At 40.6% G+C, this 25,369-nt stretch overlaps 1 protein-coding gene across 1 annotated transcript in view; it reads right to left on the reverse strand.

Annotated features, from left to right (window-relative positions):
- The window catches only part of LOC138246740 (DBH-like monooxygenase protein 2), a 77,998-nt gene that overhangs the window by 34,108 nt on the left and 18,521 nt on the right, over positions 1-25,369 (reverse strand). The window contains exons 3-6 of the mRNA XM_069201504.1: positions 22,461-22,616; positions 14,121-14,204; positions 8,658-8,816; positions 192-294 (exon numbers count right to left, since the gene is read on the reverse strand). Coding sequence (XP_069057605.1) covers positions 192-294; positions 8,658-8,816; positions 14,121-14,204; positions 22,461-22,616 — 502 coding nt within the window. The remainder of the gene's footprint in view (positions 1-191; positions 295-8,657; positions 8,817-14,120; positions 14,205-22,460; positions 22,617-25,369) is intronic.

The following is a 25,369-nucleotide window of genomic DNA, read 5'->3' on the forward strand; positions in this document are numbered from 1 at the left end:
CAATCCATTCTCATTTCTCATTTCTTTATCCCTTCTTTTGTATATAAATCCATGTTCACAATGTAGGTCTCTTTTCACACTTAATAGATTATTTAGTTACAGAGTTGGGTCCAAGGAGCATACCTGGTGGTCGATATGGGAGACAATATTTCTGCCAGTGGAGAAATACATAACAGCAGAATAAAAATTACCTGGTATTGCATCAAAGTTACTGAAATGGACTTCTATTCTGACATAATATGGATCAAGTGGCGTCCCTAGAGGAATTCCAGCATTTGGTGGAAGAAAAAATGGCTGACAGGAAATAAAATGAGAAAATTACATCAGTGTCAATTATTTGTGGTCTTGCAAAGTAAAACAATGACCTGGCATGAAAATATGTGACATTTCAGAAATCAGAACAAATGAACATTGGGCATAAGAACACTGACAAAAAGTAATAATGTGAGATGATCTGAATTAAAAGAACTTGAACAGACATTCAGACTCTGAAAAGTGGCCCTCCATATCTGCCAGGTCAGTGAAGGCCCCATCTTACCACCGGCAGAGGGCTACCCACAGGACTGAGAGACCCCATTAGAATGGCATGTGATGGGATCTACTCAGCATTCCTTTTTTCCTTTTCAGAAACAAGTTACCAAATTTGGTGTCTGTTTCTGAAAAGACAGCGACAGAATGTGATTTTTCTACCAATGTGTTGGGGAGATTGTTAACTCTCTAAGGCTGTGATGGTGGATCCAAACAGGGAAAATATGCATTGGAAAAAATGACCTTCCTGAGGTTGCCCTCCAGATCCAGAAAAGGCGGTAGCCATTAATCGACTGCTTTCAGAAGGATGGAGGCTCCACTGGTAGTCACTTCACAATACTCACTTCTAAAAGAAGTGAACCACATGATTAGAGGACTAGGCATCTGCAGATTTTTCCTCCATATCTGCTTTCACCAATCCTTAAATGACACCCTTAACCTTTTTCTGGAAGGAACATGAGGTTTTGTGTTACAAGTAACTTCTGGATCTAAGTGCCTCATTACGACCGCAGTGGCGGTTGTACCGCTACCAATGCTGTGGTCCGAGTGCCATATTATGACCACGGTGGTAGCGCAGTGGTCGGACCTCCAGCACCACCAGATTATGACTTCACATCGGCCTGGTGGTGCTGGTGGTCCTACCTGGGGATTACGACCCCCTTCTCCTACAGTGATTTCATGGCGGTAACACCGTCATGAAAAGGCTGGCCAAGACGGGGTGCAGGAGGACCCAGGGGGGGCCCTGCTCTACTCATGCACTTGGCATGGGCAGTGGAGGCCCCCCCTGGCCAGCCCTGTCACAATGTTCACTGTCTGCTTTGCAGGCAGTGAACATTGCGACGGGTGCTGGTGCTCCCCTCACACTACAGCATTGCCGCGGGCTCTATTATGAGCCAGAGATAATTCTGTAGCCCATTTTCTGCTGGGCCAGCAGGCGGAAACTGAGTTTCCGCCCACTGACCCAGCGGGAAACCCATAATGGCTCCAGCGGGGGAGGCTGCTACACTGGCAGCAACCAACCCTCACGACTTCAGCGGGTGGCCTTTTCCGTCCGCCGAAGACATAATCGCCCCCTAAGTTCCAGAGGTCAGAGGAATGAAGCACACACAATTGCCCTTCCACTCATGACTGATTCAACCTTGAGAACACCATTGAATCACAAAGTCCTGAACGAATTCTACACCTCTTCTTGAGGTAAGTTGAAAGAGGCCTAGATGGGACCCTAAAAGTAAGAAGACTGAAAATTAGCCTTGTGTCTGGGTAAGTAACTAATGCAGTTTCCTGAGGGTGGGAGAAATAAGTCATCTCATTAACCAATTGATAATTGATTATATGCATAGTTTTGGAAAACTTAATATGTTTCAATACCTAGGGCATTTCTATAATACATTTTAGAGTAGTCAGTTGTTTAATTAATTGTTTCAATATGCTCAGTACCAATAGTAAAGTTATGAAATGATTCTTTGAATTGTTAATATGTAATAATTGGTGTAAACCACAACAGCATTAGCTGACTCTCCAGAGAGAGGAGTTGATGATGATGCTAAGGCCTTCATTACAAGTTTCTCAGAATACCTGATATGGTAATAATTGAGTGAGAACTCCCAGTACTTCATTCAGAGTGCTATAGTTACCTGGTACAGGATTACCACATCATTATGAGGTTCAGGGACCTGAATGAGAAATAACTGTGAAAAATGTGATTTTCATACTAATTTTCAGATGTGTTCTCCTCATTTCAGGGACTTTTTCGAGATAAATACTGACTTCAGGTCACAGTCAACAAGGGGTGCCCAATTACCTCTAAATTTGCACTACCATGTCAGGCTGAAAATCCTGTTTCTACCCATGTAACGTGATTACAATAAAACAGATAATGAAGTTTGAAATGATTTTACCTTCAAGGGTGCAACAAATTTTATCTTAGGGAATTGGATCATTTGAAAATAAACATGAGCATCAGCTAAGTAAAAAATAAATACCACCCTCATTCAACAATGATTAGTGATAGCTGTGCAGAGATATAAAATAAAGGAGGTGAGAGGCAACAGCCCTACAGGACTCCACACATAACTTCACTGACTGACTGACTGCACTTACATAGCACCTCTTCCTGAAGGGGTATCTTGGTCCTAGCCTAAGTGCATTTAACTAATCTAAACAATTTTCAGTATCTACATAATTCCAGCAGAAGGGAAGAATACTTAATATTTTTGGGTGAGATGTTTGGGGCTTTTATGAGAACGATTTGACGTCCAAGGTGCTGAGGTTGAAGTCATGAATATGTAATATAGCCTGGGATGAACGGTGAAAGCTCCTTACAACATTGTAAGTGGATGTCCTAGATTCAGGAGCAAGGTGGTGTAGGTGAACTACTTTGATCTGAATTCTTTCAGCCAATGGAAGCCACTGTAAGGATCTATTGGCTCATGACAGGGACCTGGTCTTGACTTCTTAACCCAGTGCCAACCCTAACTTCTGCATTTTGAGTCCATTGAAGTCTCAAGACATATTATTAAAAGACAATGAAATAAATATATTTGAAGCAATTATCACGTGTGATTGTGGTAGCCTCATACACAAGAGCCAATGAGCTGTTAATAAGATGGGAAGACAAGGTGGATTAAGATTTAAAGAGAATGGTCTGAGACTACGCTCGTTACCTTAAGCTACCCTTGACACTGCCACCCCAGTTAGATAATTATGTAATCGTGGTTCATGATGTTAAATGTTACTAAGAGTTCCAAAAACAAGCATTGTGGCAGCACCATGATAAAGGATTACAAGAACATAATCGTAGAGGCAGCAAGAGGACTCTCACTTCTGGGATGAGGCCTAGCACTTGATTGAACAGATGGTGCTAACATCTGATCAGAATCCAGCTGTGGAAGAATTGTCTGAAAACAAGTATTTCCCAAATTTTGTCTAGGATGGTAATATAGTTATAAATTTGAAATCAACTTTTCCACAGCTTTTTTGAGAACTATACCTTCTTTGAGCATAATTGGCAACCTGGCTTTCAATAATGATAGGTTAACCAAGAAAGAACTAATAGGTTTAAATACATGAGGAAAATGTTTGAAGAGTAAGGTAGGGACAGGGGGACAGGTAGGGTGAAAGGGTGAAAGGGTGTATCACACCCCGTTTGTGGGGCCACAGGGCAGACAGCGGGATGCTATGCTCCAACTGTGGTGATTAAGGTTGTTTGTCACAGGCATCTTGGGGACTGTCTTTCTGTGGCTCTGAAAACTGAGCCATATCCCTTTCCACATTTGACTATCATGAAGTAAGGGCAAGCCCTCCAAGTCTTCTGAGTATGGTTGTGGTGGTGGCAAGAGCACAGAACTCAACAGTCAACAAACAGACACTGTGACATTTTGTCCAGGCCAGTGCTTCTCTTCTGGGAAAAATAACTTACTTTAATTCCACAACAAAACTAAATGATATCCATTTCAATAGCAATACAATCTTAATTTGAGTTCATCCGTGAAGTGCTACACCTCTCATTTCCAATAGTCTTGCTCCCAATGTAGGAGTTATCTAATGATTACAGTCCCCTTTATACATTTGCCATATGTATTGAGTAGGCAGAGGAACAGATTACTTCAAATACTCCTTCCGATCATTTGTGCAATTCAGATTACTGTCTTTTACATCTTACGTTAATTTTGTAAAAAATGTGTCAAGTTCATGTTGCATACTCTTCTGCATTTTCTAATCTCTCATTTCAGTTGTACACTAAGCCCTGCTTTTACCAGGTGGTTGGAGCTACCATTCTTGTGGCATGGTGGGTTTAGTTCAAATACCAACCTCATAGTGGTGGCATTGCGTCTGCTGAGGCCACATCGACAAACTTGCATTGGAACATGGGCCCCTGGATGAAGTCTACATGGGGGTCTGTGCAGGTACACTCATATTCAGCAGAGGCAACCTTTCGATTTGACTGTAAACAGGAGCTCAGCTTTGACAGTTATGATCAATGGTAGTGAGTGTTCTGCAGTTGTGGCCTCCAAGGCAATCAGACCATTTCACTTCGATTGAGAAACGTTTCCTTCGCGACATCAGCAAAAACAGCACCAGTATGTTGGACTCACAGCAGATTGCTGGGAAACATGGTGATACATGATTTTGAAAAAGCTTCAACAGAGCTCACATTGAAACTTTACTTTTTAGAGAGGGAAACCCTCAAAGCATGAGTCACTCATGGCTTCACTCTCTGTTTTACTTATCTTTTTTTGGGTACTCTTCTAGCCAGGAACACATTAGATGGCTCCTCCTGGACAATTTCCTCCTGGAGAGCCTGGCACACTCTTTCTCTCTTGTCAAAAGCGCAATCTTCTACACACTTTAGCAGCCCTTCACACTTCCAGAGGAAAGTGCCAACTTTAGGTGTTATCCACTTCCCTCTGGAAGACTGGCTGAAAGACAGACTAATGTCCTTTTTACACAGCAGCTTTGTGAGTACTCTGCAGAGCATTCCCTTTCTTTCTAAAGAATAATTTGGGACTAGAGCAAAGTAAGGTTGTTTTGGATCCCACTTTTATACACATTTCCCAAACAAGAAATGTGGATCCAGTGTCCAAAGCTTCAGAACCAGTTGGGTTGGTTTTCTTTCGGGTGCGATTTTTAGGCTGCTTCCTCACAATGTGATGGCTCTCACAGCAGATAGCAATGGGGTTGGCTCCCGCATGAGTGAGCAAAACAGTCGCACACTGAAATATCAGATCTCTTCACTTGACCTTTCAGAAGCAAGAATCATGACAGACAAAATGGCCAGCCTTGCCTAGAAACTTCATTATCGTGAACCAAAAAAATATAGTAATTCCATCTACCATCTACCTCATCCTCTGTCTTTTGCCATGCCAAAGGAAGTGCATCCAAAATGGATTCCAATGGCTTCAGGACGCAGAACCATACAGCACACAGAGTCCTACATGCTACAGACTCATTGCACATAAATACACAGTAAGGTTGGAATGCCTCTGCTTGACAAATTGAAAAAAGCCTTTCAAACTACTGATTGACAAAACAAGGTACACTGCAATCATCACTTTATGTGATGCAGCCAGGGCATCTACAGTAGTCCACTGCACTCTATGAGGTTATGCTTTGTGTTCCTCTTAACCTTTTATGTGTGGGTGTCACCGGAGCATTCTCTTTTCCCCAAAGGGAGGGGTGTAGCAAAATTGCTTCCGTGTTGGCCCGTCCCCTCCTGCCCACCTGTGAAGTCAGCATGCCGCGAGGCATGCTGACATCACAGATTCACCGCCAGAGTGATGAGGAGCAGCAGGTGAGTGCTCTCTCCCACTCCAGTCCTCAAGTTTTAAGGAGGCATCTCCCCTTCCTAACGATACCTTCCTGAAATGGGTTTGTGGCTGTGGATTGTTGTTGTGCCACGATCCACAGCCAGGAAACCCACTAGGCCACCAGAAACCTGTGTTTGGCTGGTCGGCACTCGTAGTGCACAGGCTGACCCCAGTCCAGAGGGCAAGATTTTTTTTTTTTAAACTGCCTTTTCCCCGGCGTGGCGAGATTGTGCCCTCAGAAGAAGTAAAAAAAAACGTTTGTTTTAAAAAAAATTAAAAACAATGAAATTGTCAGGGAGTTGCCCTCCTGACATAATGGCCAGCCCCCTTTTTGGCCCCAAATTGTGTTTTTAGGAAATGAGCACCTGCCCTGGAAAACCACAAATTCCTAAAAAAAACTGAAATGTAGGTGGGGGTTGGCCCTCAGCATATGGTTCGGCCCCTTTTGTGGGCCATATATATTTGTTTTAGAAATATGTGTTTTCCCTTGGGGGCTCTATTGCGCCCCTTAGGGGAAAACACACAATTATTTTTTTTTAAAAGCCACATTTGCCACATAATCTATCATCCTGTCATGGCACTAGGATAAGCCACACAAGTGGGGCTGTGTGCAGGTGATAGGAATTTTGTGGATTCCTGTTGATTCAAGCAGTTTCCATCATAGAAATGTAAGGAAAATGCATAATTTCAAGCAAAGTTTGAGATTTCCAGGGCACTGTGGGTAAGTAAGCCTTGTGGGAATCCACGCAAGGAACACCACCCTGTAATCCACCGGTTGTCTAGTTTTCAAGAATGTCTGTGGTTTGTAGGTTTGCATGGGTGGCGCCACAACAGGTCCCCCAATACTGCTGCTTCCCCTATCACCTATCTCCCAATGTAGCCATTTAGGGCCTTTTGTATCATGGTCTTCTGGCTCACCCACACAAGTGCGGTGCTGTTCTTATCAGAAGATGTGTGGGCACTTAGGGTGGTTGTTTTTTTTTGGCTCCCTTCACATACTGCCTATAAACATTTCATCAATGTATTTGTTACAAATGTATGAACAAGCCACTGAAAAACTATTGAATGATATCATGTTTAGAAATGTATCCACAAACTGCCTATAATCCTTTAATTGATATCATCATCAAACCATTCACCAGTAAGTTGGACTACAGGAACACGCTGCACACCGGGATCACCAAGCAGCTCACTAGAAGATTACAAACCATCCTTTTTCATCTCTCCTAAAGGCTCCTCTCTTCTTGAATTCTACAAGAAGCTGAGTACCTGGCTTTTCAATTAACCAACCAGTGCCAGGATACTCTTGTGGGTGATAGTGAGCTATACAATTGCACTAAACATAATACCAGAACATGTATACAAATGCGTGCCCCTACTGCTGATAAATCTTTCATTGACATTATCTTTACAAACGTATGCACATACTAATGATAAATCTTTCATTGATATCATCTTTTAAAATGTATGCACACACTGCCTAAAGTTTTTTAATAAATATATTATTTACAAATGTATGCACATACTGCTGTTAGAGATCACTGATATCATCCTTACAAATATATGCACATACTGCCTATAAACCTTTCATTAATATAATCTTTACAAATGTATGCACATATTGCTGGAATACATTAATTCATATCATCATTACAAATGTGTACACATACTAATGATAAAAATTTCATTGATATCATCTCAACAAATGTATGCACTTACTGCTATAAACCTTTCAATGATGGTACCTCAATAAATACTATTTATTCTCTACCCAGAAAGCTGTTTTTTCCAGGTTGTTGGTTTGGTATTTGTTTCATGACATTGAGTTACTCCTAATGCCTTCATAAAATGTAAAGGTATTTTGTGTCACAAATCATTAACAATGTAACACTGTACAGAGGCAACAATTGTCCAAAACCACCACCACCCCTTTTTTGATGCTTGTGTATCATGAAATGGAGTCCAATAATACCTGGTGCAACACAAATTGATTTTGTGATTTCTAAGTCTCCATATTTAAGAATTGTCTTCATTTATAAATGGTGCACCTCATAACGAGATGTGAGAATAACATAAGTTGCACTATTTCTTAATATGAATACAGCTTAAACATTCCAAAATACAAATTTAACAGGTTATTCGGTGTTTGCATTTTTTGGTAACATGTTTGTTATCTGTATAAGATTTGTTATAAATAAACACATAGGTACCAATTTTCAACTGAGTAATGTTTGCAGAACAAAATGTGATTGGCACAACAACTAATGACTGTCTTTTTCCCTTGCTGTATGTCTGAGTATTTATACACCCCTCAGAAACATTGATAAACAATAGATAAAGAACATTAGTATAGGCGTAAAACATTAACTTATTAATGTAATGTTAATGAATAAACAACATTTAAAAATAGAGTTAACAATAAAATTTTCCTAATTTAATCATCCAAGATAAATATCTAAGGCAAATCATAGTAAACAATACATTTGATAAAAGGAAAGGAAGATATTTCCTGACAGGAGATTTGTGACAATGATGACAAATGTTTTCCCTTTGTCATGCACAAGAAAATATATCTAATTTAAAAGTTCAAGGGGTTGTACATTTACCCAACCATGTCTTACAAAATCTGCTGTAAAACACATAAAGACCAATTTAAATCGGATGTTCATCTTACTGTACACCTTTTTAATTTGTGAGCATAGATTACATATCCAGTCCACATACAGTTCATCAAAACTTTACAATATAGATAGATTGTTTTTTTTGAAAAAATTTGCAAAATCATGGCTTCTAGAGATGAATTTATGAAAACATGTTACTTACAGATCCACCAACGGCCCACCCAAAAATCACTTGGCTGCACTGCGAGAAGGTAGCATCTCCCCCATAACATTCCCCCACTTCCGTAGTGATGTAGGTGTCATTTGGGCATGCATAAATCAGGATGTGATGCACCAAATTTGTGTCAACATGTGGGACATACTGTAAAGACAGAAGAGTCAACATGCAATTAATATTTTCCAGACATCCCCATATCACGGTAAGGCACATCACTGCCAGGATATTTGGCAGACTTCCTTCCTTGCCGTAATCTCCCCCTCACAAGCAAAAATTCTAGAAATGTGATGATAATTGAACTGGAAAAAACAAGCTGGAAAGCAATGAAGATCCACCACATGGTAGCCAAGTGGTAGCCAGACTAGTAAGTTGTTATCCTCTATATATTCATTCATCCATTCATTCTATTAGACTAATGCAAAGATGTTTTGTCAATAAATGTTTAGATAGATCAAGGATTCATTTATTGAATGCCTTAGTTTAGCCTTGGAACCCTTCTACCTAACTCACTGAAAGTAAGGAAACTGGTATGCGTTTTGACTCTGAATCTATGATGTCTCCACTATTCAAGACAGTGGACATGGGAGTCAACATACTGGCCTCTGTGGGTTGAAAATGTCTTCCACTTCTCCAAGCTGACTATCGAGTGAAAGAGCCCTTCTCGTAGCATGTCTCAAGAAAATCACTGGCAGTCTTCAAAGAGTTCATAACTAAGCAGCTAGAATGTGCATAAGCCTCCGGAAGACAAGCCTACTAAACTGTCTCTAAAGTACCACAGTAGATGCAAATATCAAATGCAAGGATATCGTCATCATTCATTAAGCACACTGGGACAAAGACCCACAATATATCCAGCAACTAATTCACAACAAGTTATTTTTGTCTGCTCATCTCATTAAATAGCAAGCTTTCCAGAGGATAAAGCACCAACAGAGAATCTGGAAACCTTGGCCCAGATTCTGAAAGATGTCCCGCAATGCAGTGCAACAGCCAAAAATGCTGTGCTGTGCTGTGCTGCGCTGCGTAACAAGGAGAAAGCAGGAGAGTGCCATATTCACATAGAAAGATAGATATGGCACTCTCCTCCCCTCTTCCTAGCTTCAGTGCTAATATCAGCTGCTGTGTGCCACGCACACACCTTAGAGCGAAAGTGCTACAGTGTGTGTGTGAGTCTAGCAGAAGTTTTTTACAGGAAGGGTACACTTCCTGAACAAAATACTATGCCTAGACAAGTGGAAATACTTTTCCTAGTTTGTAAGTGTGCTGTACAGTGCGGCACACATGCAAAGTCAGAAAAGCAGGGAGAAATTAAAACATTTCTCTGTTTAAGGCCTGCTTTTCAGCAGTGTTAATTTTTGGTGCTAAATCCTTTCTTCTTTCAGAACAGAGTTTAGTGCCAAAAAGCATGGGTGGTGGCACAGTTACGCACATGTACCACTCATGTAACGACCCCTTGACACAAAGTAATGCAAAGCAGTGAGTCGCCAGACAAGACAATGCAAATACCAATTTGCATTGGTTTGTGAATCCCCAAAAACGGTTAGCGTTAAGTTAGCGTTATAAAGGTAACGCTAACTTGATGCTAAATCTTTGAGAATCTGAGCCCTCATGTCTTAAGGCCTGCACCCAATTTCAAGAGGTTCTGGCAACTTTTGAAAATTGAGCTACGTGATAAGTTCTGGCATGCCTTTAAAGATATAAGCAGGGATGTCATATTCCCATTATGTGAAAAAATGTGCATTATCAATGTTAAAACCAACAAATTATTACTTCAGAGATTTCACATCAAATTAATCTAAAAAAAGGGCTTCTTCACCTTGAGACCTAAACTAAGAAAACTGAACATTAGGTATGGACTTTTGTGCTCCTATGATGGCAATTACCTTACATAGCTACATCAAGAAATATGATGATGCAGATATACTTGAAAGATTTTGCGACTCCCTTGAATTCACTATGATGGACATAGGTCAGCCGTTACTGTCTATGTGACAATGACAATATAGTACTCAGCACTGAGAAGTCAACCAACCTAAGAGGACACCAACATAATGGCCAGAAACTGGAAGAAATAGACTCAGGAGACACTCAGCGACAGGAGACAAGTTGAGATCCCCATTGAAATTCTAGGTATGTTTGGTATGTAGATTATGAGGGACCACAGGAGATTAAATGATAAGCAGAAAAAAACAGAGTGAACAACATAAATGCTAATGACCGTAGGAATTTCCAACTTTTTTCCTTTTCTAGATTAGACTGAAGGTATAGTCCTGCAGAAATTGTTGGTAATGTTTGTGGGAGTGGAGAAGGGGAGAATTACATTTTCTGTAACAAACAGATGCACTGCATACTATACTGGATGCCCAGTAGTGCATATTAACATTAGGATGAAACATGTCCTTCCACTTGCAAAAATGACATTACAAAAACAGCAAAAAAAATACCTGCCTTCTTGTATCCCAATAAATACTGAAGGACTTCAACAGTACAATCCTGGCAATTTCAAATGACCAACGCATGCTATTTATGAATTTGCTTGATATAGCAGTGAAATTCTGTGAATTTTATGAAGCACTTTACAGATCTAATAGAAAGCAATCAGTGACTGACATAGACAATTCATACAAAATCCGCAATTGCCTGAATTAAATCACAACGACAGGCTCTCTTTGAACAAAGACATCAGAGAAAGGAATAAAACTGGCAATTAATAATATGTCTACAAAAATGGTTCCTGTGGAGGTGGACTGCCTATAGAGCTTTATGAAAGTATAAAGGACTTTGTTGACCCAATTATATGTAAAACGTACAAAGGTACTTGGGAAATTGGCTCATTCCCAGTTGATTTTGATAGGGCCATAATATTGCTAATACCCAAGTGAGGATGGTACCTTCTCAAATGTACAAACTGTAGTCCAATATCTTGGATTAACAGCAACATGAAAATGCTTACGAAAGGTCTAGCCGTTAGACTGAAAGCTTACATACCACTATGTGTCCATTCTCAACTAGTAGACTTTTCCACCAGAACTTTTCACCAGTCTTTCGCAAACACTTATGAATCTCTTATGGCAGACAAAAAATTATAAAGTTGAGAACCTAGTACCCTTGCTTGATACTGCCTGAAAAAGCATTCGACCGGGAACAAAGACCATAGTTTTGCCTTACTGTGGATAAGATGGGACTGGGTCATGGTGTTATCACCAAAGTAAAGTGGTAGCGATGAAAAGCAATGTAGCAATGAAAACACAAAATGTATTGGTATTTATATAAACATGAGTAAAAAAAGGTTCATGATAATTTGATGTCGTTCATGCACACAATGAGACTAAACTTTAAAAAGTGGTCAAACTTTCATTCATCTCATCGGGGCCAATTAATGGTCATTAAAATGAGTACTGTGCTGAGCCTTGAGGCCTCATTTAGGCTGTCATTACGACCCTGTTGGTCTTCAGACCGCCAGGGCTGTGGTGGCAGCCGGACCGCCGCCAATGTGGCAGTCCAGCAGCAACATTACGACCTTGGTGGTTTTGCCAGGGTCGAACCGCCAGCACTGCCAGATCATGATTTGTCGTCAGTCTGGTGGCGCTGGATGTCCTGATCCCTCAGGGCAGCGGTGCAAGCAGTCTGTCTGCTTTGTATCCGCCCGCTGACCTAGCGGCAAACTCTTAATAGGGGCTGCAAGAAGGGGACCGCACTGGCGGTAACCCGACTGCAGGAGTTTGGTGAGCGGCCTGTTCTGCCCACTAAACTCCTAATGAGAGGTTTAATGTTTGGAAAATGGGGTTAACTTCTGTTGTGGTATTGGACTATATGACTCTGTTACCCTGATGAAAGCCAGCCAGCCAAACTTAGAAATGACCACCACACTGATCACCACAGACGTTTTTTTAAGTTTAATGCACGGTTCCATCAACATTGTCAAGTTTTTTGTTTTTTTTCCCAACAAAAAAAATCCTGAAGATGTATTTTCTTTTCGAAAGTTAAAAATCCCAAAGCCCCTCTTGCCATGGGCGCCATCTCCCATGGTGAGGGCGTAATTTTTAGTTTTTTACTGCCCCTTACTACCAGGGTTTTCCTGGTGATGATGGGCACTAAAAATGGCTATATGTCCTCCCATCTAAATTGGAGGAGCTTTACTCCATTGGGCCATCAGAGAAGTTTGGCTATGGCAGAGATCGAGTAGTCTGCCATGGCCAAACTATGGCTGCCTGCTGATGAGCCCTAACTAGGGCAAAACTGGTCCTGGATTGCTTGTGTTCCGGTTTAGGTAGAACCTGGCCTGGCAGTTCAAGCTTGATTGTTCCAAGGGATGAGAGTGATTTTCATATGGCGGGACCCAAACTGATGTGGCATGGTGTGTAAAATAATGAAGGACTGGGATGCAGTCAATGTAATTACCAGTGGCTGAGATTATTTCAAGCACCGCGCCCATCACTTTTGTTTTATTATTTAGTGAGTTTTATGAGTAGGTAGCAGCCCCGCAAAAGACTGCGTAGTCTTAAAAATTGTTTGTAAAACATTTCACTCTCTAATTTAAATGCATACCATACCAGGAAAGCAGGCTGCATTTAAAATATATATATATATATATATATATATATATATATATATTGCTTTATTTAAAAAGAAAGACAGACAAGGGGATTTGCTGAGCCCATAAAATATCACACAGGTCACAAAAATATTGGCCACAAATTGCGGCCAGTATTTTCCAACCAGTGTTTAGTACATCTGGCTCTTTCTGCTTAAGAGGGAACTAAATCGCATCAATGGAACAATCCTCCCTCAAACATAGCGCCTGAATTAGAGTTTGATAGACATGTTACTCCATCACAAACATGACAGATATCCCATCCACTGTATTACTATTTCCGTAGGATATTATAGAATCGTTTCCTGGTGGACGGGATATACGTTTTGTTTTTGATGGTGTAACCCCCTTCGCCAAACTCTAAATCAGGCCATTAATTATTTATAGGATTTAGTGGTATTTATAGGTTCCAGGCCACTCCCACATTCCACAAGACATGCTATATATTTACTTTTAAACTAGGTGGAGGATTTATAGAGTTGTAGATGGGCAGAAGGTCCTTCTATGTGGAAGCTGGGACACTAACTCCCAACACCACCAAATACTTTAAGTGGCAATCAAGATGCAATAGCATCACACACTTTGAGAAGTATGCCAATGTGTACATGTTAATATTTAAATATATTTGTATGGATACTTTGCCTAAGCTGTGTCTAGTCCACCAGGCCTAATCTGTAACTGTTGATTCTGCAACAATGGTCATGTGATATGATCCCTCTTCCGATGAAACACTGATCAGGGTATCTGTCAGCCAGACATCTCAGCATGCAATTCTTTGAATTGGGTTGGGCCAATCTCTCCAAACTGTGGTACATATATACCTCGAAATAACAACATGCATAATGAAAACTAACCATAAACAGGTGATGCTTCGTCCGAACTGCTGGCATCGGAACAAATGTGCAGGCATAGGTTGTGTCTTCTTCTGGAACGGGGAACTGAAACAACACATTGCAAAAAGAATACAGAAAGAATTCACAATCTGAGAATAAGTTAAGTCAGAACAAAGTTTCATACTTCACTCAAGTCAGTAAAAAGCTGGCCAAAGTTTTCCGACTTTGCCCAACTTCTCTCAAAGTAAATTCCAACCTAAATGTCTTGTTATAAGAGTTGATTTTATGCCACAGAATGTGCAATAGCTGGATATTCTCTGACAGGGAATGTTGTTGCCTGCAACACTCATCCCAGACATGAAAACGAGGTGCAAAGGGAATGGGACAGGACAGGGAGGGACACCTGGGCAAGGGGGCAAAGGGTCCAGAGAGTAGGAAAAGTATTTTCAGGGGTGCATGGCAGAGATGTTTTAAGGCATGGCCAAAGTAGTCTCTGGCCCAGGGCCCCAGAGTTTCAGGGGAGTCCCTGATAGAGCCAGCTCTTTTCTTCAGACAGTCCTGTCCTGATGACCTTGAATGAGTTTTAAACATTGATGGTTTTAGATACTGTTTTCTTTTAATGTGTTCTTAATACGGGTAATGTGTGGGAGTCTGTTACAGACTTTGGCAGAGAAATGTTGTATTTATGTTTTTCAACACTATGCAACATCCATAAAAAAAAATATTTTTTTAGATCGAAACATGACCTCAAATTTGCGAAAAGGGAGAGGGTCCCAAAAGTTATTTGAAATAATATCAGTGATCTGCTGCTGTATAACAATATTGAAAACATACTTTTACATCCCTAATTGTTAGATGGAAACACATTTAGAATTTAGACCACAGTGCTGCTTGTCTGTGTGTCAAGGACCTGGCCAAAAAGATCATGAAAGAACTATCATTAGATCAGAAATATCCTGAGCCTAATATCTCTTTGCCAGCATTGTGTAAAGTGCCCTTAACAATATTACTGACTATACAGGTGCAGTTCAGTAGTGATGTGCAAACCTTTTCACTCTTATGGCACTCACTCGCATGATCACGATTATCATTATCACCACAGACTCATCAAGGGTGAACAACCGTGGACATTGGGCATCCAAGAGCTCCAGGGATCTGTGGGCCAATTGCTCAGGACAGATGAGTTTTATTGAGTCTTCTGAAGGTTCTGTGACTCCCTATTTTAATGTATAGAAGCTCCCCAGAGATGTTATGATTTTAACACCAATGACTACTACAGAGAGAGAGGAGACAGAGAAAATTCTGATTAAGACCCCCAACAACATTAAAGTTTCTTAACTCTCCTTTAATCATGCCACAGCATTTGTTCCCAGGTCACCATGTTAGTGCATTACACACTACCCTATCAAAACTTTACAGGCAGAAATAACTAGCTGTTGTGGATAGTGGGACCTGCTTTTGCCAAATGCTGGTGCACTCTTGCCTATTCCCTTTCCCTGATTTTGTGCCATGTTCTCCTTGACTTTTGCTCTCATAGACTTCTGTGATTGGGTTTGGCAGAATGCTAGGATCTGCGTAGGTATTCCTCATTCACTGCGTCTTTCCTGCCCTTTTTTTTGTACTTTTTGTTTTCTGTTGTTTTTTTGTGTTCAGCAACCAAAATGATGGAGCAGAGATTATTCAGTGACAGGGCTGTCTTTAGCGCTGGTGGCGCCCAGTGCAACAATAATTTTTGGTGCCCTCCCATCCATCACCTCCTCCTCGGATTCCCTCACTACCACCAGCCAAACGTGCCCCTCATTTCTCCATAGTCCCTCTCCCACATACATTTCATTTGTTTTAAAGCACTAGTAACGGCTGGCTTCACCAACAGGAAAGTATATCTACCCAACCAAACTCTTTTTAGAAACTTTTGGAAATGGAGAATCAAAGACTAGGAAAAAACTAGCCTATTTTGTGCAGGTTGCATAGGCTATTTGATGATAGCTTGTGACAGTCACTGTTCTATAATAGAGTTGTATGTTTTGAACTGCAGCAACAAAAGAACATCTGTGACAGCTATCCACATACAATACAGATCTGTGATCTGCACTGTACGCATTCTTTGCAGCAGGCATATTAACCCTCTGTGCTACTTTATGGCGAGTCCAAACTGCCACTAGAAAAAACTCTGATCGCTCTCTCTCTCTCTCTCTCTCTCTCTCTCTCTGTCTCTCTCTAATACGAACATTAATCAGATTATCTTGACATTTTAATTGCTGCCTGAAGGCTTAAAGTACAAGAAACTCAGCAGCAGGTGTTTTAAAATTGTAAGTTATTTCCTGAACACAGCGTCCCCAAGTGAGGCCACACGGCCCTAAAGCTGGCCCTGATCAGTGATGACATGGCTTACTCATCTGTGACGTAACAAACTACATGCCAAAGATGCTTGTGGGATGAAGCTTGTTATATTTTGTAAAGAACAACTGTATTCGTGGGCCAAACTGGTCATGAAGATGGAGAGGGAAGCATGCAGATATGGGAGCAGAGACCCAAGAATGGCCACCATTGGTGTGCAAAGATCTCATGTAGAGGACAGGGAGTGATGTCTTTCTTCTTGTCCGGCATTCCCACTGTCTGTCCTTTGCACTGTCTGTGTTTGTCTGTTTCTGCCAGTTTGTTATTTTTGTTCCCAGTGTTTTTTTTATTTTTGCAACGCCTTCCCAACTCCTTCAAAGTGTCAGTATCTGATCAATAGTTTAAGACCACAATAGCAATCACGCACCCAGGGCTGGCTTTAGTGTTGGTGGTGCCCTGTTCAACCGTCTTTTTTGACGCCCCCTTATCCTATGACCACCTCCTCGGATTCCCTCACTACCACCCGGCAAAGGTGCCCCTCATCTCTCCATAGCCCCCTTTCACATACATTTCATTTGTTTTAAAGCAGTGGTATAGACTGGCTTTACTAATCCACTCAGCTATCCACATAAAATATAATTCTGTTCTCTGAAGCAGGCACATTAACCCTTTACACAACCTTATGGCGAGTGAAAGCTGCCACTAGACAAAACTCTCATCTCTGTCTCCCTACCAGGAACATTAATAACAAGGGGTATCTTGACATTGTAATTGATTCCTGAAGGCTGCACGCACAAGGAACTTTTCAGCAGGTGCTTTTAAATCCAAATTTCATAAGTTATTGCTAAACACAGTGCCCTAAAGCCGGTCCTGCACACACCATTGATATATTGCTCTACTACTTGCAGGGAGAAAGTGACAATCCCTTGCACATCTTCTCCGCTTTGCAGTCCGCTTTGGAGAGGGTTACACAACCCCGTTTACGAGTGAGATGACTTTTCAAGCTCGTGAGTTTTGTATATAGTAAAAAGATATTTTGCGGTGACAAACCCCATGATTTTGTGAATCAAAGGCTTCCAAGTTGCAATACACTTTGGGCCAGATGTATCAAGGAGGCCTTTTGTGATTCGGAAATAGCGATTTTTAAGAAATCGCTATTTCTGATTCGCAAAATGCAATGTATCATATTTGCGATTCGGTAATAGCGATTCCTTAAAAATCGCAAATGCTATTATCAAATCGCAAATTGCAATACAGAGCCCATTCACACCTATGGCCCGGTAGGCCCATATTTGCGAATTTTTTGCATTTCCCAAATTGCGAATTCCTAACTGGAATTCGCAATTTAGGAAATGCAAAACCCCAGGGTGCTGGGGGCCTAAGGCCCCCTCTGCTGCACCCCAAATTTTCAGGACATGTATGGAGCACACATGCCAAAGGGGCATGTGTGCGTTACATGTCAATCTTAAAAATGCATTTTTAATGCATTTTTAAATTTGCACATGGTTACCACCAAGTATTACTTGGTGGTAATTGCGATTCCTTAATGCCAAATTCGCATTAAGGAATTGCTTGTTACGTGTGGTTTAGAAATCGCAAATAAGGATTCCTTATTTGCGATTTCTTATTTAGAGAATTGCAATTTGCGATTCTCTAAACAGGCTTGCAAATTTAAGGAATCGCTATTTTAGCAACTCCTTAAATTTGCGTTGCGAATGCCTTTCATAAATACTAAAAGGCATTTTTGCATTCGCAAATGGGCATTTGCACCGTTTGCGATTGCAAAAAGGCTTGATAAATCTGGCCCTTTATATATTGGCTGCTACATGATCTAGCATTTAATTTGTCAAGGATAAACTAGGAAATATTCCGAAGGAGATCTACAGAATGTGCTAAACAAAATTAGCAACAATTCACAAAGTTATTTTCTGTCTTAAACTTTAGTTTACAGCTGAGCATACCTCTGTTTAAACATGCCAGGGAATCACAAAAGGACTCTGGAAGATGTAAATGGATTTACTACTGAGGGTTTCTTCGTCTCAGGTAGAACAAAATACCAGTAATAAATTCTGTGCAAGGAGTGGTAAGTGAGCATTACAAGTATTGTCCAGTCTTTTACAAATGAATTTGCGGGTAAAACTCAAATGCAAACCCAACCCCTTACCACCTTGTTGATGGTCAGAGATTTAAAAACCAAAGGCTTGAAGTACCTCTCCTTCCAGACCACAACCATCAGGCTAGGGGTGGGATGGAAGGGGTTTCTCCGCATGGGGATAGGTCTCTCCTGCAGACAAAAAAAAGAAAAATTGTGTATTTGCCCTGCGTGGTCAATTGTAAGCTCTAAACATGTTCACAAAGGGGCAATGGGATTGTGGGTGGGTAATACAGCGGCTGTTTTTGGAAATAAAGAAAATTGAAAAATATGTTCAGGTGGAGATATAAATCTTTGACTTTTTTGGTTAATATCAACCATAGTTTTGGTTTAGACTCTCAAGAGATTTTCATAAGAAGGTGAGTGAACATAGGGTTCCTTCCTTAGTATGAGCCGGAGATTACAACCGGCTATTTGCATTCATCCATTCTTTGAGGCTGTGGGTACAAATACACAATTACCTGTTAGAGTTTTCTGGGACCATGCAGTGGAAGACAAAAAGGAGTAGAGGCTGTAATGCGAGTCAAGGAATTATTAATAAAACGTTATTTGCATTTGTCTATCATTGCAGATGGGGAGTTGAGACATCTTACCAAGCCGCTGTGAAGCGTCTTAAAAGGGGATATGGAATAAACAGACACAACTATGAGATAATTATTCCAGCTTTTGTAAAGAAAGGCAAGAAATTCCTGCAAAAATGATTTTCATGTTTTGACATAGGTATGCGGTCATAATTTGTATTAATTATCACTTGACTTAAAATGTCAGAATACCATACGATGAAATCATTACAAGGATAATTGGCAATTCTTAATTTATAACGTTCTTTGAGTGGTAAAATTTACTTTTATTGATACTTCCCTTTTTAACTTTAAACATTAACCTTTTCTTCATTATTTTTCATTTTAACTGCAGCTTCATCTCATGTTTCTCCCGCCACATGGTACTAACAACTTGTACAGACATGAGCCAATTCACTGCATGAGTGGGAGTGTCCTGGAAGCACCAGCAACTATGACAGGTGCGTCTAAAACATTGCAGAAATGCCATGAGTATGTCAACCAGCCCTTTCCATTGCTTCCAGGACTGAGAATAACCCTGACAACTTCCCACACAAAACCATCTCAGGTTAAGAGCATAGTTACAGACATAATTTCACTATCATCTTATAAAACCCAGATCACCATTAAAGTAACTGGACCAGCTAAAGGAAATCCTAAAAGCAATACAGCTATGGGTACAGCAGGTCCATCTAGAGGACAAGTGGGCTGTTAGAAATGGGGTCTCTAGTTGGCAGTCAGTTTACACCCTGTCCAAGCAGGGACCCCACTCTAGTCAGGATAAGGGAGTCACACACCTAAGATAACCCCTGCTCACCCCCTTGGTAGCTTGGCACAAGCAGTCAGGCTTATCTCAGAGGCAATGTGTAAAGCATTTGTACAGACACAGTAAAACAGTGACAACACCACAAAAGAACTCCACACTAGTTTAGACAAAATAGCCAACAGTTATCTAAATCAAACAAGACCAAAATGACAAACCTCCAACATATACAAGCAAAGATGTGAATTTTTAAAGTAAAAAGAGTCTTAGTCCATAGAAATCAATGGTTGCATTGTTTTAGCACAAAGTACCTGGTATGTGTCAAAAATAAAGCCGCAGGCAAGGCGATGCGTAGATTCCTTACTCGAAAGTGAGGCCATTTGTCGATTTGTTTCCCGCCAGGTAGGCGTCAATTCTTTCCCCAGCAGGAAAACGATGTGTTGATTTCTGGACACGCAGCCTCAGGTTCTTGCTGCAATGTTGAAGATTTGATGCCTAGGGTCAATTCCCCAACGCTGTGCGAAGGGTCCGCATTGAGAACAGGTGCCTTGTCGATTCTTCTGCTGCTGGGCCAGTGCTGCATAAAATTTTCTGCTGTGGGACAGCTGCTGCATTGATTTTTCTGATGCGCACACAGCGCTGCATGAATTTTCCCTCTCGGGTTACCAGCTTCCACTTCTAAGGGCTCAGGGACTGAATTTGGCACCACTTAGCATGTCATGTCTCCCAGTAGAAGAGCTCAGGCACTGGCAGATGAAGTCTTTGATGTCCCTGAGACTTCACAACAGGAGGCAAACTCAGTTCAAGCTCTTGTAGAACCTTCACAAGCAGGAAACCCAGCAAAGTCCAGTGATATCTCCGAAACAGAAGCAGCAACTGCAGGCCAACCCAACAAAGCACACACAGCAAAGGGGTAGTACTCGTCCTCACAAATCTTCAGCTCTTTTCCTTGATAGAGTCTCTTTTTGATACAGGACTGCTCTAAAGTTGTGAGGTCAGCAGTCCAGTACCTCTCCTCATTTTTGCCTTTGAAGTAGGCAAACTTCAAAGGAAAGTCGTTGTGGTGCACAAGACAATGCTTCTCCCTGTACTGGCTCCAGACACACTCTAGGGGGTTGGAGACTGTATTGTGTGAGGGTAGGCACAGCCTTGTGAGTTCATCGATCCCAAACTCAATTTCTCCCAATTGGAAATTACACTTAAAAGGTATTTAAAGGCAATCCCAATCTTAACATATGGGAGAGATAGGCCTTGCAATAGTGAAAAACAAACTTAGCAGTATTTCATTATCAGGATATGTAAAACACACAAGTATATGTTCTACCTTTTAAATACACGACACCCTGCCCATGGGGCTGCTTTGGCCTATCTTAGGGGTGACTTACATGTCATAAAAAGGAAGATTTGGGCCTGGAAAGTGGGTGCACTTGCTGAGTGAAAATTGCAGTTTAAAACTACACCTACCGACACTACAATGGCAGGTCTGAGACATGTTTACAGGGCTACACATGCTTGTGGAATCATCTGTGCTGCAGGCCCACTAGGAGCATTTGATTTACAGGTCATGGGCACACATGGTGCACTATACTAGAGACTTAATTTTAAATCAAATATTCCAATCATGGATAACCAATAACAATTTACGCAGGGAGCACCTGCACTTTAGCACTGGTCAGTAGTGGAAAAGTGCCCAGAGGACTAAAAACTAGCAAAAACAAAATCCAGCACACAGTCAAAAATACAGGAAGCAAAGGCAAAAAGCTTCAGCTTGTCTGGTATAATTTTTGTTTCTTTCTTCAATGTTTATTCCGGTTCAGGTTTATGTCTGTTGATTCAGACTCAGATTACTTGAGCACTCCCTCTTGCAGACTATGACTACTGTTTTGATTACAGGTAATAGCAGTTCTTTTGTTCAACCAAAAATGATGGATTATTGTGATAAATATTTATTTCCTTATTTCCTATGGCCTGTGGCTATGTACAGGCAACATATCACATTTCTCATTTCTCATTAAAAATGCTGCAATACCCCATGCAAGTTGAAAGCGAACAAATAAGAAACTCATGTGCACAACTCCAATCATGGGATCTGTGGAAACTGAAATGTGAAAGAAATATGAAGGAAATAATTTAGAGAAACCTTTTTTGATTAGGCGGAGTCGGTCGTATGCCTACTTCCTTCTTGAAGGTCTTTGATGGATGAGGGGGTTAGTCATGTGTCGTTTTTACCTCCGAGACTCATTTATGGATTATGGATAATGCAGAGTCAACCACGTTCCACTTTCACCTTGGGAGACTCTGAGAGACATTGGCCAATCATTTGCTCTCACTTCCAGGTTAACAGCCAATCAGCTTGGTTTCTGACTGATGCTAACATCACAGGGACATGCGCCCTGTCAGTCAAATGTTAGGTCGACACCCCCCAGACACATTCTTAGACTGTTCAGTTAGTATAGCGTTTGATAATTATGGTATCCTCGCAAAACCACAATAATATTTGAAGATCGGAGTACAGGGAATATAGGTTTCTGCCCGACATACATACTTACATCATTTAATTTGATGTCATGAGTGTAATAGATTTTGGGCATGACCACAGGTTGAACAATTTCCATCAAACAAATAGACTTTACAAATCTGTGTTCTTCATCGTAGTGTAGAGTGTCATCCAGACCATATGCAGACGACACACGCAATGTGTCATTCTGTAAGACAAAATGTATGAGTTATTCACTAAGCCATTTGAAGAATAGTGAAGTGAACTATCATTTAAAATAATTTAAGGTAGACATCACTACATTATGCTTTTTAAAACTGGACCGAAATATCCTAATATATTCCCTTACATATGAAAGAGTGATGGCAGCACTACCAAACCTGAATCTGCATGTAACTTTTTGATGACATTCACAGATTACCACAATTACTATTCATATCTTTGAAACATTCATATTTACAGGCATTCTCTCGGGTGATGGTATGGACCTTCTGTTTACCGTGAATTCTAGACAGTGCATAAGCAGTCTGCAGGAAGTTCCATGCTGCATGGCATCCACTGATGAACGGGCTATCATTAAGACCATATATTTGATTCTGTGTTTCATTGGCAATTGATGAAGGTGAATCATTGCCGGATTGATGTCCTCATGCTCATTAATCAATAATACATTATGGATGTCTGGCCAATGTCAGGGTGAATATGGCACCTTTCTGATGAACTCTCTCCTTGGACCCCAGACAGGCCACTGGGCATCAGAGCGGAGAGCTCTTAAAACTCCCTTACAGCAGTATCAACTTGGGAAGGAAGTGTGGGCTCTGCTGGCCCATTCATGTCATGAAGAATCACTAGAAGCAGAAGGGTCACCACTTTTGTCCTCGTCCATGACGGCTTGTAGCTCCAGTCACCCTGAGGCCGGAAATCCACACCAATTAACACAACGTCAACCTCAAGCAGAAGTTCTTCCCAGCTGAGGATTGGAGAGGTGGGACATGACACACTCAGCCTGAAGTATTGATAAGAGAAATGGTGATCTGCCATATTGAAGATTAGAGACAACCTAAGTGGAAGAAATTGAATACTGAAGGGAGGCCCTTTGGTGGATGCTTCTGCACTTTTTTCAGGTATAAACATGTCTGCACCTGCTAGCGCAGATGTCTTAATAAAATTTATTAATGAGTGTGTATGTACTTTGAATAATAAGTTTGTGTAGGAATTCAAATAACGCAGAAAAGTAATTAATGCATTTGAAAATGTGATCACGAAGAATGGCCACCAATGTTAACAAAATGTACTAATCAATGATTAAATATTTTGAAATGTTGAATATATGTTAGACTAATGAAGTAATATGTCATATTGAGGGTTATGCAGTATGCATTAGCTTTATTAATTGTAGGCCTTAACTTAGGGAAAGTCTTGTTCTACTTGCCAGGCCTCATGTGAAAAACTGTATTTCTTAGCATTTAATGAAAAATGTTGAACAAGTGAATTAAACTGTGAATGTCTATTGTATTTTTAAATGTGCTCATAATGAAAGCTTTTTGTGTGTACCGACTGCTAGGAGATGATGTTCTTGCTAATGCAACATTTTATGTGTAATGTGTGTGAGAGTGACTTTCCCAGGACAAGAACAATGAAGATACTGAAAAGAGTAGAAGCTGCAGCAATATTGTTACCTGACAAGCCGGATGATGAAGACATTGTAAGACGAACCAATCAACAATATGAGAAGGTAGAAATATTAGAATTCACAGATTTGGGATATTAGTTCCATGGACATACGATTAACTGATGAATAGGGATTTAGGGGATAGTTTAGATAACTTTAGTATAACAATACTGCGCAGTGAGAAGATGGACATTCCAGCTTATTCTGCCCTTGCCCTTATACAGATTTATTGCCCATTTGCTTGCTAACCGAAAGGTCAATATTTTTTATGCGTCTTCACTAGAGACGTGCTTAACATTAATGCTTAAAAACTTTGCCCTTTAAATTTCTGATGCTGAATCCTAATGCCTTTCTGATCGATTGATGTCCTGAGGATGAAAACTGATTCTGCTTTGCTGATCCACCCTGAGGATAGGTATATCCAGACTGTGATTATTATGCATATTTGTTTTTTCTTTCTAGATACCAACTGCACTGATTGTCTATGGTTCTACCTTAGTTAGATGTTTTTTTTCCAAATTTGTATCACTAAATTGTTTTGCATGAAGCCCAACTTGCTGATGCTAATCTGATGTTAGTTAAGGATCCACACTAATGAATTGTGATAACAAGGACAATTGCTTGGTAAATTTCTCTGCTCAACTTCATTTACTTCATTTCATTGATGCAGTTGACTTTGCTACTGATTTGCACCATAACTTTAGAATGTATTGTAATTCAAGCTTTGAGTAGATTACGTTTCTTCCGCCGGTTTGGAAAACCAGGATTGTTTCTGTATGTGTTTAATTTGATTTTGAGATTAATCTACACAACCTCAGCATTGTTAATATAGGGAAATAAATATTCAATACTTTTACTACAAGGTGTGGTTGTTTATGACTGAAAGGTCATGGTGTGTGACAATTACTGACTCCATTGATTATTGATGTTATTGATTACTAATTGATTATTGACTGTTGTGTATTGATTATTGATAATGTACTGGATCTATGCTAGGAATGTCTTAATTGTGAGTCAAAAAGTTCATCGACCTATTTGCATCCCCTTGTAAGTTCACTTATTAAGGTCAGATGCCCTAACACACCTGACGCAGCAGTGTTTAAACAACCTGAACAATACAAGAACAGCTGCACCGGGTTAATGCAAGGTTTGAGGATTCTATGTGAAAACTGACTGCTGTTTGCATGTCAGCCTCAGTATAGTGGCTAGCCCTGGTGGTAGTGTGCTTACGAAGCCCAGCTGAAGGTTTCAGATGCCTAATCGGAAAGTGAGCAGCACATACAAATCCT

The sequence above is a fragment of the Pleurodeles waltl genome, chromosome 7 (assembly GCF_031143425.1).
Source record: "Pleurodeles waltl isolate 20211129_DDA chromosome 7, aPleWal1.hap1.20221129, whole genome shotgun sequence".
Classification (NCBI taxonomy): Eukaryota; Metazoa; Chordata; class Amphibia; order Caudata; family Salamandridae; genus Pleurodeles; species Pleurodeles waltl.